The sequence below is a fragment of the Ambystoma mexicanum genome, chromosome 9 (genome assembly GCF_040938575.1).
Source record: "Ambystoma mexicanum isolate Mex_15411 chromosome 9, UKY_AmexF1_1, whole genome shotgun sequence".
In the NCBI taxonomy this organism is placed as follows: Eukaryota; Metazoa; Chordata; class Amphibia; order Caudata; family Ambystomatidae; genus Ambystoma; species Ambystoma mexicanum.
In genome coordinates, this window is record NC_090931.1 from 292,419,470 (window position 1) to 292,437,246 (window position 17,777).

Consider the following 17,777-nt stretch of genomic DNA (forward strand, 5'->3'; position numbering starts at 1 on the left):
GATCAATCATGTCAAGTTCTCAAAGGGTAAGCAGAAGAAACAGAAGCACAGGTAAAGGAAAAAAGAAATGAAAACACTCGGCATACTAATAATTAAAATGTGTGTTGAGTTTTCAGAATCTTCTCCAAGGCAATGCTTTACAGGTAATTGCTCCTCCATGCATACTGATTTCGAAGATCCTGAAAACAAATGATTTTGCTATTCAGAGGCGGTTGACAAGCACACCTAAGATCCATAACCCATTGATACATGTTGGCAATGAATTTCTAATTTGAAAGTAATCCTTCAGGTGTAAGCTTATCTAATTATGAATTAATAATCAGAACATGTATTGAAGTATCCAATGATGACTAATGTTTCAGGATCAGACTAAGTGCTGCTTTGTACTTCTAAATACATAGCTGGTCACCACTCCAAGATACTCAAGGCACTGCCAAAAGATTATACAGCTATCAGAAACACAGAGCTGCATACATTTGTAAACACTTTCTTCACAATGTAGTTGCTCCATAGGTAGGAGTTTAAAAGGAAATAATTGGTTAGGACTTATATTGGGAAGATGATCTTTCAACAGGTGAAAAATGAGGCAAAACGTGTTGGTTGGTTTTTAGCTTTGCACGTGATGCCTTGTGTGATTTTGGGCAACTATTTGTCTTTAAAAAAATTCAAATCAGAATTGTCAGCATTTAGAAACCGCATTAGGGGCTTTATAGCCAGTCCTTTATGTAATATAAAACTGTTGAACCTCCTAACCCCACCCAAAATAAATTGTGAATTGTTTTCATACCAGATGAACCAATCCAGGCGCAAAATCTAAATCAGTGTTCCATGTTGAAAGTTGAAGCGGAGGAAATGCTAAAACCACAAAATGATTTTTGGCGGAGTTATACAAAAATACATAGGGTCCAGTTCATGATCATGTGCTTGGCCTCCATCCATACGCAATTGCACGCACCACTTTTGCTTACGTAGATTGATGAGGGCAGTCACCAGGGCGGGCATGTCAGGATTCTAGCACACTGGGAAAAATCAGAAGGGTCAATTGTTTGCCAGTGCTGTGTAAGCTTTGGATTCTAAAAGTGCATTTTATTTTTATGGTTGGTTTAGACCATTCACAAGAGAAACCAGAGCAACAGGACACCTTTTGAATTATATGTCTATACATACAAATATGCTTTCATTTCCCTTCTAGCCTGAGCCAAATTAGATGACCTTCTGCATTTGAGCAAATTAGCATTCGTGGCTCTGCAAGCGCAATGTTATTATCATGATTGTGCGAAGGTATTTTAGCAGTCCCAGTAGTTCATTAAAGATACTGGCTTCATGCTTCTTATAAAGATCCGTTCTCAATCAATTTGTTTGGCACCAATTAATTTACCACATTACATTTCTGCACACAATGATCACAATGCAAAATTAATTTAAGAAGAACTCTGTTTATTAAAAGTAGAGAAATATAGTCTGCACTTTGAGCCAAAAAACATTAAAATTGAACATTTAACAACCCATAACACAAAAATCCAACAGTGTGCTCTACCATAACGTACACGTTAATATCACTCACATAAAACAAATAGCAACATTTCACTTTGCAATTTGATGATTGCATCATCGTAAGAGACAGGTCATTTTCACTAAACCAGTGCTTTCAAACCTCACAGAGCTAGTTAGCATGCTACTTCAGAGACTTCAAATTTAAGACTGAAGGATCTTGATATTCAAACAACGAAAGCCCAAACCAAAAGTGTTAACAGAAGCCAAGGGGAGCCATTATTTACTAAGTTCTTGCAGTAATCAACAAGTCAGGAGCTTGAAAAAAGGAATGAGCCAATGACATTTATGCACCGATTTAATCAATGGCCCAGTGTTCAATTCAACAATTTTTTCATGGAGCACAGACATGGCCATAACTCTTTATCTTTGTGTCCTTTGACGGAGACATGTCTGAATTGTGTGGCTAACAGGTTTCAATGTATTGAAAAAAGATCACTCTCATTGAAATCACGTCAAAAATTGAATACGTCTTCGTCTGATATATTGAGGATACAGTTAACAGACATCCTATGATGGCAGATTTTCATTTCCTTCGTTGTGGCAGCTCACCGGTGACCAAGGTCTTTGTACCTTTCTTAGTTCTCAACCTGGCAGACTCTATAAGAGATTCGGCACAAATCGGCCTCCACTATACCGCTGCTGGACCCAACGTTTTGCTTATGCTCCTGCTAACTTTCCAGCATGTGTGCCTTGCTCGACCCACTGACTGACCAAGCTCACTTTAAGGGAAGAAATACCCACTGAAGACACCAGAGTTCAAGCACCAGAGCATATTAAATCGTCCAAATTAACATTTACACTTTTATCCCCAGCAGGTGACGGGAAGTAGTTGCATTTCCAAACATCTTTGAAGCAGCATCACAAGCTTGCTAAATTAATACATGTAACAGTTATAGTAAAGTGGATTCATGCCAAAATATATTAATAAATAAAGACTTCTGCAACTGTCTTGGTGTCTAGAAGCTCCTTATTCGGATAGGAATACATGTCGGTTTTGGAATGATAGAAAAGTGCACCATAAATAAATAACACACAGGAATAAAGTGCGCCAACTTTTCACAGCACTCCAAGGCATTGAGCTAAAATGGGACTCTTTTATGCAAGGTGTCTTCCACCCATTACATTAAAGAACAAAAAAAATCCTGCCATTACGCCTAGATCATGCAACACAAAAACGTTAAAGACAAACCTCTTAGGCAATAATTTAAAAGGACAGATATTTAAGTTAAATCGATCTAGAAAAGCAATCGGTATGACTACATTACGAACTTGTATTTAAAATGACAATCCATTACCACAAATAGCACCCACAGAATATGTAACTTCAGATTTTATTTACATATATAGAAAATGGATATGTTAAAATCATAGCCGATAAGTTTATGGTAGCTATGACATTCATTCAGGGAAGAATCTAATTACAGCGGGACAAAAGGTGGAATCAGGAAAAGATCAGAAATATGAAAAGAGCATTGTCAACCTGTACTGAATTAGGCAGCTGCAAACTAGCTCATACAAGCCAGTGTGGGAAACACAGTAACCCTGGTTACAGTTTCCAGGGACACACGGCGCCTGCCTAGAATAATAGCACAGGTCGGGCTGAATGCGATGTAGAGTGCTCCTGGCTAACTGCTGGATGTAACGAGCCACACAACACGAGTCCATGATACTTTTGTTTGAGGATATTACGAGTCGCATCTGTATGTAAAGCATTTGCATCCATGTAGTGCTCCAAAATAATCCATGTTAAGCAAAGTACGCTTTGGCGTAGCAGCAGCCCTTTGCTTCCTATCTGTACCGCAGGGGCATGCAGCCCTCCAAATTCTTTGGACTACAACTGCCCCGATTGCCCGACCACTTGCAATGGCGATTAGGGCTGATGGGAGTTATAGTGGAAACCAGCTGGAGTGAAAAGGTTGCTAACCCGTGCTGTAGACAAAGCGTTCACCACTATGTTGCAATTCCAAAGAAACGATCCACTCTAGCAAACATCACTCACATTTGAAAATCGCAGTTTGAGGATTTCACATTTTGGTTTGGTTTAGAGCATCTCGACTTGCATCAAGCACATAAAATCAGTTTATGGAAACAATGTACTTATTCCATGTAATCATATACACCGAATCGTTGAGAATAACTGACCTAACTCTGCTATGAGAATCCCTAAAAAGGAACAGTGAGTAGGCAGGAAGAATAAATTATCATACTGTGAGGAGTCACAAAATGGAAACTTGCCATGCATTAGCCTTGACCAGCTGGAATGGCGTCTCCTTGACTGTGCAGCACAGAATCCTTCCAAGGCGAGCTACGAGTTGCAAGCGATCTCTGATAAATTCTGGGCAGCCCAGAGCCACATTTCTAGCATATTGAGTTCCAGAAACCATATCCCTTCTCATCCCCAGACTTCGTCAATGATTTGTGTTGTGCTACATAGGCAAAGAGCAAGCAATGCTATGTGTTTGGAATTCCCATGAAATTTGGTGTACACATGCTTACTAAAGCAATACTTCCAATGCCATCTAGAAAGACTGCTTTTACAAGCTGCCATTTTAGCATGTCCAACAACGGGAAAGCTGCTGTCAAAGATAGCCTCGCTCACTGTGTCAACTTCATGCAAGAAAGAATGGCAGTGAAAAGCAGAATCTATGACTTGATTTGATATTCCTTTGCACGCAAATAATAGCTATTCATTACATTACTCAAAATATTGTATATCCTATTGAAGTCTGGAAAAAAGCATTTGTCAAATTTCTGTTCATATGCTGCAAAGATGCATTTACTGGTTCAAGGGATTAAGCGTCTGGTTTGTAGCACATGACACATCTGTTAAATCACACAAGTATACATCGTCTCAACATCCCCGGGGAGTTACATATAAAATGCTAGCACACGTCTCATGACCCAAATTACCTTTCATTTCTCAAAAGGCATTGTACACATCTTGGTGTTAAGAGCTCTGGGGTGGTTGTGGGCAGCATGACAAACTTGAGCCTCTGCGATTTGTTTTTACATTTTGCACCAAAGTGGAGAAACAAAAACGTAAGACTCAAGTTCGCACAATAACCAAGGGCCACATCCACACAACACAAGTTGAATCCTGCAGCATCAACATTAAACCTGCTTCCTTTGGGTGCATTTCAGCACCCAACATGCAATGCCATTAGAATTTCGTATACCAGTAACAGCTCAACACAGCACCATCATTCTGTTCCGCTGCCAGAAGAGCATGTCATTAAAAATATCCGATTTGCTTGGCTTTGCAGGAGTTGACAGTTTAAAAGTGAATAAAATCCCTAATAAAATGGTACATTTTGAGTATGTCAAGCTTTTAGTTCACTGAATCATATCACCATCATTTCCTTTGAATATACGCTTGTACACGCTGCCCTGGTTTACACTTCCTCCATCAGCAAAGAGTGGATGACCTCCCACAAAATCTAATATTGTTCTTCGAGGAGATATTTGGACAGAATCTGTAGGTGTGGATAACCTGTGGGTCCAAAGTGGAGGCCAACATCTGTGAATATAAATTCCCTACAGTATTTGCCAGATACGCAAGGTGTATTTCTCTCACCACAATAGGCTGTGTTGTGCAGAAGTTCTTTTCCAGAGCAGGAAAAAGATAACACAGAGCTACCACCTCAGCAACTATGTAGCATTGAATGCCATGGAACAATTAAACTATCACCCACTTCAGCCGTTAACAAAAGTCCTGATGGGAGGACTCCCAGTCTTAAGGTGTGCCTTATTTATTGGAGAAATTTCAATCTGCAGGAAATCCAAGCTGGAAATAGTCATCTACTCTGCAGGGTGTAGAATGCAAACCACTGACGCAGACTTAATCGTTGATTGTGAGAGCCTACAGCAGATTATGGGAATGCTCATTTGAATTATGAAAACAGAACAGCGAAATCTTTCATATTTCTGCTCCATTCCATGGCTTTTTACCACAAGGGATGCTCTTTTCCGCCAAGATCTCCCCACCTTCACAACAGGTCAGGGAGAATCAAGCCTGGGGGTTTGGGCTCGACACAGTTGATCCAAAAATTTGCACAACTTGCATGGTACTGGTGTCCACCATAAGCCAGCTTGAAATTGTCAGTTTCAGAATTGAACGCCTGTAGATACAAAAGCAATAATCAGCAGTCTACTTGTGACTTAAGTGCAAATGAACAATTGTAACACACCCACAGCTTCTGTTTACTACACCCTTGCTACTCCGAGTCAATAACAAACGTATCTTTGCACATGTTTTTTGTTTAGTAAATGTAGTAGGCTGTGCTCATTAACTATAAGATTGGACTCCACACCCTTCAGGCCATTAAAGATTAAGGTATAAAGGCTTAGGGGCAAGGCTCGTCAACTAGCCCAAGAGCAAATAAAAAGCAGACATGTATTCAGGGAATCCAAAATGAATAGTCTTCAGTCAGCAAAGGTGGGTTAGTATGAGGACAGAAATGAGTCTTTAGTCGGATGACCAGCTATTTCCGCTTACCAAGGGACTAGTGCTGGGACTAGCGCTGCAGTACCAACTAAAAAGGGCACAATGTCAGAAATCATTCAGTGTTGAGGCGCATAGCCTTTTCCTACAAGTAGGTTAATGGTGGGTTGTTGGTAAGGGTCGGTGGGGGGACTGGATGGCACAGGAGATTCTGCTTAGCTCAACCATCACCTTGTGAGTACGTGTTGTTGGAGAAAGCTGCATCTCTGGGGACTCCTGTTAATCAGTAAGGGGCAATGGCGATTACAGAACACAAATTGAAATGGCTGCGTTTATGAATTTAAAAGTGTGTCTTTTATATAATGACCCACTGTAGCCCAGATAGCTAGTGTGCGGATCAGGGATTAACAGATAAACTTGGAGAAGGACAACAGATTGCCTAATATCGATGTTTTCATTAACGCCAATTCTGACTTTATGCCAGCCATTAGGATCTCCAATATGACCAAATTGGCAACAAGCAGTGCACACTACATTAGGAGTGTTGGGATTTGAATTGATTAGGAATGTATAATGTGCATATCCTACTGGAACCAAGCAGAAACCTGCATCTAGGTGCTGATGTTATATTCTGTTACCCAGCTTTTAGGCATGAAAAAACGAATTTGTTAAAACAACAAGGTTTTCAGCTTCTTCCGAAAAAGGGCAATAGAGCTGGTTTTCCACAAGTCATTGGGAAGTGTATTCCAGAGACGAGGGCCCCTAATGGAAAAGCAACGATCCACCCGGGGAACACAAGAAGAAAACTGATTGGCCAGCATATTTTGACCACATGTGCGCAGAGCTCGTTTAGGCTGGTAAGGCTTGATTTTTTAAACCACATACTTGGGTTCCATTCCATAAATACACCTATGAATAAGAAACAGTGTTCTGAATTCAATTCTCTTCCAAACCGGCAATCAATGCAGTTTCCTTCGGTAGGTGGAGGTTGGGACGGTTTCTGGCAAGCTGAATATCAGTCTGACAGCGGCATTCTGGGCCACCTGAAGCCGCTGGAGTTGGCTCTCGGGTGCTCCCAGGAGGAGGATGCCGCAATAGTCCAGTCTGGAATTTACCATTGTCCCTATGACTATTGCACAGTCCGATTCAGAAATGAACAGCAGAATAGGGTTTAAAACACTGACTTAACCACCTCTGAAATGTGGGCATTACAGCCCAGCGATGCCTGCCAGATGCAGCTAAGATTCTTTTACCTTATTTGAAAAGGAAGGATGTTGCTGCATCAAACAAGGTTTGACAGGTAGTGGTAATGTCATAGTTATTGATGAGATGTTTAGGCCCAAACACTATAATCTCCGTTTTCGAAGGGTTGAACTGAAGCTTGCTTTCGATCATCCAGCTTTTGATCGCATTAGCACAAGATAGGATACGTTCAGTCACGTCCGGTGCATTTATTAATCTGACAGATACCTTGTAAACCAGGTGCAGGACTCGGCCATGCTTTGGTGCAGAGTGAAACCTATTGCATGTTCTAACAATAGAGGGGAAACATTGGATTCAGGATAGAGATGCAACTGTAACTGGACCAAGACTTGAGAAACAGTGGCAAATGGTTGAGATTTGTAAGAACATGCAACATGGGAAGGGCAATCCAAGTGACGCAAACCAATGAGTTAGGACAGCACCCATCTTAATGTAGTTCTTATGCCAAGTTATATGAACATTTCTGAAAAGATCGTGCATAGAAGGGAATAGGCATCACAAGTGGATACAAAGTATTAAAAGGAGGAACTCAATTACAAACATGGATTTATGATATGATAATTTATTTCATTTAACTTCTAACACTCACAGCAAATGCACATGTTAGGAACAATATTCAAGCTATATTTATTTCATTTCTGCTAAGAAAGACAGGAGCAGAGTAGTAGGAGAATACTAGCGACTGTTGTGCCGAGGGAAATGTATTTACATATAAGGAACACTTGAAGCATCATTTAATTTGCTGTCTTTGTGGAGGCCTAAAGACCCAGAAGCAAATCTCCTCTTGGAGGACAGCCTAAGCCTGTATGAGCCTTACCAAACAATATGAATTGATAGCCTGGGTCAGTCACCATAAAGATGAAGGTCTTGAAAGAAAATCAAAAGGTTAACTACCTAGGTGATTATTTAGCCCATTTTTGTAGGCATCAGTGCCTGTCCGGTCACCATTGCGCGGTGAGACTTACAAGCCTAGGTCTATTTTGCAACATTAAAGACTAAGAGATAAAAGGCTACAATTATCGGTATCTGGGCCCCAGTGATTCAGCTACTAACATTTGATTTCATATTGTGATCAGACAACTTGCTTGGCCACATGAACCACCTAGCGCAGAAGATGTAATGTTTACATTTTATCAGAGCTGGCAAAACTCCTCTGAGGGTTAAAATGCCTGCTGTAAAAATCTCAGTGCGACACCGGTCTATCACAGGGTAAACCATAGCATGGTGAACACCGCCTCCCATTGTTTCACAGTGGATAAAAAGAGTGCCAGGTGTGTTGGGTAGTAGGAGTCCTCAGAGACTCCCCAGCTTCAAAGCTGACATACTTGGGCTTTTAAGGAGCGCATACCTTTGTAAAAGTAATAGTTACATGGAGCGCTCTGATGTCAGGAGATATTTGATGAAACAAACAAGAACTGATTTTCCATCTATCATAATTACTGTCAAATCATCTAAATAGCTTTGGATTATATTCTTTTAGGCTTTCTGTACCATTATAGAAGGACAAAATATATCAGTCTTGGGGCCACCCCAAAAGTGTCCGTTTAGGCCAAAGTGCTCACTCATGTTCCCTTTGCAGAAAGCCCTAAGCAACCGGGCCTAGAGCAACACCCAGTGCTTATCAATTCGCTCAATGTATTCGTTGGTTCACAGTGTTATTGTTATGGACTCCAATCCTGAACTTGTAGCTCTATATCTAAAGCAATTTCTTTTGTCCGATTAAGTGCCAGAAGCTACCATCGGAGATGACTTCTAGAACCGTTATCAGCTGAGTTAATGGAGTAGATGGAAAGGTTTTGAAAGTGTATCATGTGCCCAGTTATGCTGCCTGATATGAGGGCATCCTCAGTTAACATTCTCTATGCTATTTGTGGTGCCTGAATCCTCAGAGGAGGGGGGCCCGGGGGGTTCCCAACACTGCTGGGTAGTTAAAGGCTTCCCTTTGAAGGAGGTGAGGCTAAACATGGCTTGGAGCTTAAGATTCAAGGAAATCCAAATGAGAAACCCTTGTATTCTTACAGCTTTTCAAAATGGTATTTTACACTGCATGCGACTGATTTTGAGTGTCCTTAGTGCATATATGGATACACATAGACACCTGTATAAAAGGGATGAGATCTAGGTGTTCATACCGGACGCAAGAACGATGTACATGCGTTTTCTTCCCCCATCCGTAATGCACAGAACGGCAAAATTTGAACGGATGCTGCCCCGAGAAATTCCCAGTGGTCACAACAGTTTCCATCTGTCATCTTTCGGTTGTGCAAGTCGGGAGATGTCATCAAACATGTAAATCTATTAACTATCGAGAGCTGGCTGGGTGTTCTACAAGTACAGTGATTATTGCACACGATTTCGGTTTATTCTATTTGCTTTTTAGGAGCTTTACTTTTTGTTGGGTGAGATCAAACAATATTTTGCTACCATTTTATAACTAACGTTCACAACATTCATGAATAAACCCCAAACATTTGTACAGCTACTTACTGTTTAAACATTAAAAAAAAACAATCGATTATAGCAGTTCCCAAACTACAAGGTGCATGCTTTGTTCAGAGGACACACTAGCAAAGAATGCCAAATTACACACCCATAGACCGCTAAAGTACAAAAAAAGGAGATCACCATCGTATGTGACCGTGGCATGCAAACAAGCAAAGACGAGCTACAGTGCACAAACACATCTGTTAGTTGATTGAGGCAAAAGTGTTACAACTACAGAAATGACAACTAAAGAGGGTTTATGATTGGTGATATTTTGAATGACGTAGCCGCAGTCTATAATCACTATAAACACACAACTAGAATGAAAGGGCTAAACATGAAAGGAAACACCACAGGTTCATACTTTTTTAGGAGGCTCCTCGGCAGGTTTATCTTCTTTCTGAAATAACGTGTAAAACCAAAAGGTGAAGAAAGTCCAGATGACACACAAGTGGCCTGACAATACACAGCTGATTGGGTTTGGTTTTCACTGTCCATTTGTAGTCTAGGTGAAGTATTCTAAACGACAAGGGAACTTTTTATAACATGATTTACAAGGGTCACATTTAACACAGAGAAATGCCTCACTCTTTTCTTACTCTTAAAAATGTTATTAATGCAGTGCATTAGTCTTAAAGAGGATTGTGTGTGGTGGCATTTGATTCCATGGTGCAGATGGTGATAGGCAGTCATTATGTTCTCCACTCGCCTTAACCATTAACTTGGACCTTTATTACTAGGTATACCCACCTTTCTTCTTATAGGTCTACCTATGGTCGAGGTTGAACGGATGAAAAACTCTGCCTTTTATACCCTATAAAGCCACCTCAATCGAATTTAGCATAATTTGGAGCATGCTGTCCACTTACCTGGTAGGCATGCAAGCTCAAGACCACATTTGGCCTGCCAAGCCACATATAACCCCAGCAGTGCAATGTCACCTCGGTTTCCTCTTGCTCCAGAAGGACAGAAAAAGTATGTCTGCCTCAGTTCTTAGGAGAAAGTGTAAATACTTTGGTACTTTTTGTAAATTTCACATATTAAAATCTAACAAGTTGATTTGCCAGGGTAGTCTTGTTTCTATTGTGAATGCTAATTTTCGAGTGGTATCAGGAGTGGACCCTTTTTTAAAAAAAAAAATTATTTTCTTGTTTGTAATTACAGTTAGCAATGTTTACAAGACGTTTTACTGTTCCTTCAGAGCTAAGAGATTTATTGAAAGGGTAGAAAGGCAAACATAACAGATGAAGAAGAGGAAGAAGAGGAAGGAGAGGAAGGAGAAGGAAAACAACAACAAAGACTTGACTTTCAAGGTTCAACATTCAAAAGTTCGGGGTGCAAACAGAACGGAGGAAATTCACTAGCTTCAGATTGGATTTACCAGTCCTTCCTGTAGTTCGTTGGTACTCCGTTCCCGCGTTCAGTCGTACCGAACTAGGTTGCACTTGTTTTGTAGCGCTAGCTACCAGATTGTGCGTTTATTTTGCAGAACGCTGCTTCTAAGATTTTTACGGTTGCTAGTGCCCAGGACGTTTTTTCCCCTGACATCAACCTGTACCACACCATGTTGTTTCTTCTTCTTCTTGAAGTCCAACAAGGTCGGTGCACAGGTTGTTTAGATATGTAGCATGCATTTCTCTTAGCTCAAAACACTGTATCAGGAGATGGTGTACTGTCTCCTGTTTGTTTGGGTCGCCACATAGTCTACATTCTGTGGTGGCTGTTTTTAGTCTGATCGATTGAATTTCGTGAGTGGGGAGGAGGTTTAAACATGCTCTCATGTATGTGATCCTGAGTTGTTTGTCGGGGAACTTTATACAGTACGGCAAAGGTCCGTTCAGACTGTTAAAGGTGGGTGGCAGATGTTTCGTGAGTTTGTTGAGTTGTGCCTTTTCTAGGGTGTTGATCCAGTCTTGGGCTTCCAATTTGGATTTTGTTGGGTTATTTTGCAGATCTTCTTCTGTACACGCCACTTCCTCCAGTTTCCTCCTTAATTTGTCCACCCATCTGTTTAAGATGTTCAACTTGCGGTTTGTTATTTCAGTTCCAATGATCTTGTAAGTCAGCGGTGCCTCAGGTAGTGCGCTGTTTCTCAAGAGTTGCCTCCAAGAGTTGGACCCTTTTGACAAAAGAATGTATTTGAGTTTTGCAAATTACCCCAATTAACGTTGCATTTGCATGCCTGAATGTCCAGATCTTTGAGGCGCTAGGTGAAAAGAAATTGCCACTTAGAACCTTATGGGCTAGTCCAAAAGTTCAGTAGGGGACCCACTGAAAATGTTCCTATTTCAATGTCCTAAAACAAGACAAATACGTTGAAAGCTCATGACCCTCTTGGCCAGCTTTCTTTTATTTCTCATTTTTGTGCAATGCCTGCTACATAGATAATGCACATGTAGCCGGAACTGCTTGGTCACATTCCTTTGCAAGGGACCGCATGCAAAACCACATATTTTTCGGGTTCACAGAGCTCCATGAGTGAGTTGTAGATGGGGTCACTACACTTATCAGATGGATTTAATGTTTTTCTGAACAACCATAATAGTAAAGCTCGGAAAGAGGTCATAAAACTTCCCATAGGAGATGGGTGCAGGCAGTCCTACAGTTGTGTGACTCCGCCCATAAGAATGTCCTTTCTCCGGATCAGAGCACAGGTAGGCATGCACCAATTGTTAACTAATTGCAATGCCAAGTTCTGCTGTGTAGGCATACTGGGACAAAGGAATGAACTACAAACGCAGCTTAATTCTTACAGAGAAAGCCAGTGTGCCAGCAAAGCGCAGAGGGTAATATTAGTGACTACTGCCAAAGAACAGAGATTTGCACTTGGGAGCACCAATGTAAGGCAGCCCATGTGCTTGACCCATTAGACGCTTCCCTGCTCCAGGTGAAATGTTACATAGAGTGATGCCTCGTCCAAGGAGTTGAGTGATAACCATTCCTTTCCTGTGCATAGTTGCACAGATAGTAAGATATTGTTAAATAGATAAAAACAAAAACGCGGCCCTAGGATTGGAAGCGTCCTTGCTAAGCTCCGTCTATTTTTGTGATGCCCTTCTTAGTAGTGCAAGGTCACAGGATGCGTTTTGAGGTGAGGCCCACACCTCCTTTTTGGTACGATAGAGGCTTTTTTTTCCCCCCGGATACCTCGCAATTTGTTGTTTTTGAAAAAGTAGATTTTCCACGCTTTTTGCGTTTCGTGATAAGTGCAGATTTTATTCATCAATTTGCGGTGTGGGCTCATGGTCCCAATTGTGGTCAACCGACATGTGTTTCGACCTTGTGGGTCTTTATCAAGGCTATTGGTGGTTGTCTTGTGTCCCCTGTGGGGTCCTGTGTCAATTTTGGATCAGTCCTGTGTGTTACAGCTGGGCTCCTCATAGGCCCATGACAGTTGGGACCATAAGCCCACACCGCAATTGATGAATAAAACCTGCACTTATCAATAAACGCAAAAAGCGTGGAAAATCTAATGTCAAGGAGGACCCTGCAAGTTGGCCTAGAGTGTCACTGCGAGAAGCAACAAAAGATGATTTAGAACCAGTTGCTGGAATCAGGCGCTTGACCTTGTGAAGTAGTTCAAATGCTTATGCAGGCTAGCTGTGTCCAAAGACACAGCTAGAGATGAGCAAGAATATTGCACGGCTATGTTGGCAAACACCAGACACTGTATGGGTGCCTGCGTCACCAACATATAATTTGTTTTACTGGCAGTTGGTTTTTCTCCTTGGACACTGCAATGTAAACTGATCAACATTAATAATACCAGTTCAAAAATATTAACAGTAACACGATATTCTGTATGCCAATTTGTTAAGTTGTCATAGCAAAGAATTCAAACAGTGCATTCAAGCCACAGAAGGTCCTACTGCACTCTAGAAGCAGCATTCAAATGTAAATTATTGGGTCAGCTGACCCCCTCAGTAAAAAAGTTACTCACTGTAGTAACTAACTTACTCCTAGTCCATAGTCCCCTTTCCTCCATACTGCATGGGCGTCCCTCGCTAGGGACGGGAGACAACCTTTTGCACCAGAAAAAACCTTGCCCTTTAAATTTAGAGGCGTGTGTGGGAACAGCCCTGGGCGCATGTACTCCCCTGACTCCGCCCACCGGTGCCACACCTCACTGCCAATTGACGCGTCGACAATATTAACATTGCCTAACTACACCAGTATTATTAGGGAGGTGGATGGTGGGAAGTATGGAGGAAAGGGGACTATGGACTAGGAGTACGTTAGTCACTACAGTGAGTAACTATTAACTACTACTACATTCCATCCCCTTTCCTCCATACTGCATGGCCGATTACAACTGAATGTAGCCCCACGGTGGAGAGGTGACTCTTCTTAAGTGAACAAGTTCCTTAGAACTGCATGTCCAAAAGCCACGTCTGATTTTGAGCCGGCGTCCAAACAGTAGTGCTTACAGAAAGCCAAAGGGGGGGCCCAGGTGGCTGCCCTGCTGATGACGTGCCATGGAACCTGCTGCTGCAATGCGACGCCCGTCGCTTTGGCTCTGACAGCATGAGCGTACAGGTTAGCTGGAAGTGGTTTGTGCTGCCACTGATCGGCCACCATGATGTCTGAAACCATCCACCTTGCTATAGAAGCCTTGGATGCCAGATAGCCGGGCCTTGACCCCCCCCCCCGAATGTGACAGAGCGTCTGACTTGTGGAAGCTCTTGGTCCTGTCCAGATAAAATTTCAGAGCGCGTCTGACATCCAGACAATGTAAGACCATCTGAGCCTCTTCCTTAGGATCGGCAAAATACATAGGTATAACCATCTCCGTGTTTTGATGGAAAGTGACTACCCTAGGCAGGAAGGCGGGGTGCGTTTCCAGGACCACCTTATCTTTGCGAAAAGTAGTATAGGGTTCTGATGCCACCAGAGCCTGGATCTCGCCGACTCTGCGAGCAGAGGTGAGACCCACCAACAAAGCTGTTTTAATTGTGACCAATCTGAGGTCCGCGGATGCCACTGGTTCGAAACGTTTGTGCGCCAGAGCGCCCAACACTACATTGAGATTTGAGATCCCACACAGGGTTGAACTTCTTTATGGGCGGGTAGAGCCTGGTGAGGCCTGCCAGATGCAGTTTAATCACCGGGTTGGAGGAGGAGAAGAAGACCTCCTCCTCAGAATTCCTGTAGGCCCCTATGGCTGCTAAGTAGGTGCGGCAGGTGTCTACTTGCAGCCCTGATGAAAGCACAACATCCAATGTGCAGGTAAGGGGGTGGATCCCCTTAGAGTCTGCCCAGTTACAGAACCTGGTCCATTTACTCTTGTAATGGCTCCTTCTAGGCTTGCTTATAGCGCCCTGAAGGATGTCCAGGTTGGCCTGCGACAGGCTCAGATGCTTCAATGTAACCTGTACAGGAACCACTCGGCAAGGGCTAATTTCTGTGGAGCGGGGTGGATGACCCTGCCCCCCTGCTGTGAGAGGAGGGGAGCTGGGCCCAGCGGCAGGTGAATGGGAGGCCTGTCCGAGATGCTCTGGAGCTCTGAGAACCATGGTCTTGCCGGCCACCACAGAGCTATCAGAACGGTGCAAAGGTGACAATTCTTTTATCTTGCAGATCACCCTGTGGATCAGGGGTGTGGGAGGGAATGCATACGCTGTCATGCCATTCCACTGTATCTGGAGTGCGTCGCCCAGGGAGCCGGGTCCTGCCCCTGCCAGGATGCGAACTGCTGGGACTTCCTGTCCAACCAGGAGGCAAAGAGGTGCACCTGCGGATGCCCCCATCTGCTGAAGACCCCGAGCAGGACCTGATCGTAAAATTGCCATTCGTAATTGTCTGCTCCCAGTCTGCCAAGCTTATCTGATTTTAGGTTGGACTCCCCCGGGAGGTGGATTACGGTCAGGTGAAGGTTGTTCTCCAGGGCCCATTCCCACATGCTGACCGCTAGGCTGCACAGCTGAGGAGACCTGGTGCCACCCTACTTGCTGACATAATACATGCTGGTGGAGCTATCTGTCTGGATGAGGACGATCTTGCCCCCAATGTGGGAAAGGAAAGCCTTGAGAGCTAGCCAGATAGCCTTCAGCTCCAGCCAGTATGAGATTCCTGCTCCTGCAGTGAACAGACTCCATGGACACTGTGGTTGTCCAGTATAGCCCCCCCTAGCCTTCCAGGGGGGAAATCTGTGGTGAGGTGGCCTGAGGGGGCACCTGACGGAAGGGCCTGCCAGTCCGCAGGTTGCAGTCCCTGGACCACCAAGTGAGGTCCAGGTGGAGAGAAAGAGGAATGCTGATCAGCTCCGCTTGGGAGCCCCTCTCCCGATTCCATGAGGCTGCTAAGTGCAGCTGTGATCTCCTCACCCTGAGCCTCGTGTGGGGAACGGACAATAGGACCGCCGCCATGATCCCCAGTAACTGCTGGAACCACCAGGCTGAGGTCACCCGTCGGCTGAGGAAGTGATTTACGGCCCTCTTGATGGCCATGATCTTGTCCTTCGAGCGGAAAACTCTGAGCTTGTGTCCCATATGAGGCCCAGAAAGGTCAGGCTCTGAGTAGGCTGCAGCTGAGACTTCTTGAGGTTGATAGAGAATCCCAGCTTGTGAAGAATGGTCATAAGAGCAGCGGAAGTGAGATGCACTGGCTCCGGAGATCTCGTCCTGACGAGCCAGTCATCCAGTACGGGTAGACGTGATGGCCCCGAGGAGGGCCGCTACTGCATTCATTAGTCTGGTAAACACCCTGTGGGCTGAGTTGAGGCAGAAGGGTAGAACCTTTGTACTGGAAATGGCAGCCCATGATCCTGAACCACAGAAAAGATCGGTGAGGGTGCCAAATTGGGACGTGCAGATAAGCGTCCTTCAGATCCAGAGAGCACATCCAGTCTCCCCTGCACAGTGTCTCTGCTATGAGTGCTGGCGTTACCATCTTGAATTTTTAAAGAGCGAGGGAGAGGTTGAGGGTGGAGGTGGAGAGGTCCAACAACTCTCAGGCCAGCCTGGTGGTTCTTTTGTATGGCGGAAATCCTGCCGTAGAAGCCCAAGCCTCGCTGGGAGGCTGGGACGTCTTCCACTGCCTGGCTCTCGACGAGCAACTGAATTTCTGCCAACAGAGTTGCTGTCCCAATCTGTGAGAGGGGAGGAGGGAGGAATCGGTAGGTGGTGCCTCGTAGACACTACAGATAGGATCCAGGGGTCCCCAAACTTCTGACACCAAAACTGCGTGAAGGCCAAGCCTGCCCACCCATCGGAGACACGTGGCCACCGAAGGGGCGCGTCATGCCCACTTTCCTTCTGAGGCAGTTACAGAGGAGGGGGGACTGAAGGAAGCCCTTGCTCCCCCCACCCCCCATTTGTGGTTTGTGCCGGTGTTGACTCAGAGCGGTCAGGCTGCCTAGACCTCCGTTCTTGGAAGCCCCGGAACCTGCCAAATGTCCGCCCCTTATCAGAACGTTGATGCGACTGGGTGTACACCTTGTGCGTAGCCTTCGTAAGGATAAAGACTTTGCAGTTTGCTAACTGTTTTTCTTTTTAGCTAGCTCATCAGTAGTGGAGGGAAAGAGGTCACCACCCTCGAATGGAAGGTCCAATATGAGTTCCTGGATGTTTGGGTTGAATTTAGTAGCCCAAAGCCAGGCAGTGCTTCTCAGGTCCTTGGCGATGCATATGGCCCAGCCAGAGGTGTCAATGTGGGCCACAGTGGACTCCATGATGTCTTGTGCCACCAGTTTAGCCTCCATCCGTCCAGCCTTGAAACGTGCCTGGCTCTGCACCGAAAGTCCTGGAAGGAAGTCAGCTATTTCCCGCTACAGTCTCTGGGTAACGACTGCAAGCATGGCATCCGCATTGGATTGACAAAGATTTACTTTAAAGGATTTATTATGCACAGCTATGGACCCTGGGGCTTGAGGGCGCAACAAGACATGTACAACAATAAACAATTAAGCGCCATGGTCATCTATAGGTTGTGGGTTCAAGATGAGGTCAGGGGTCTTATTGATTAAGTAAAAAGTGGTTGTGTCAGAAGCAGCCGTATCAGTTGTTACAGTGGGGTTTGACACTATACGCTGTGATCA

General features: G+C 44.1%; 1 protein-coding gene across 11 annotated transcripts in view; it reads right to left on the reverse strand.

Moving 5' to 3' along the window:
- Positions 1–1,420: 1,420 nt before the first annotated feature.
- SYNRG (synergin gamma) overlaps positions 1,421–17,777 on the reverse strand; it is a 1,253,369-nt gene continuing 1,237,012 nt past the window's right edge. For 7 of the 11 annotated variants that reach the window (XM_069614679.1, XM_069614677.1, XM_069614676.1 and 4 more), the window contains 2 exons: positions 10,107–10,261; positions 1,421–5,672 (listed from right to left, as the gene is read on the reverse strand). In XM_069614679.1, coding sequence (XP_069470780.1) covers positions 5,561–5,672; positions 10,107–10,261 — 267 coding nt within the window. In that variant the 3' untranslated portion in view covers positions 1,421–5,560. The remainder of the gene's footprint in view (positions 5,673–10,106; positions 10,262–17,777) is intronic. The other 4 variants (XM_069614680.1, XM_069614674.1, XM_069614681.1 and 1 more) reach the window with 2 other exon arrangements.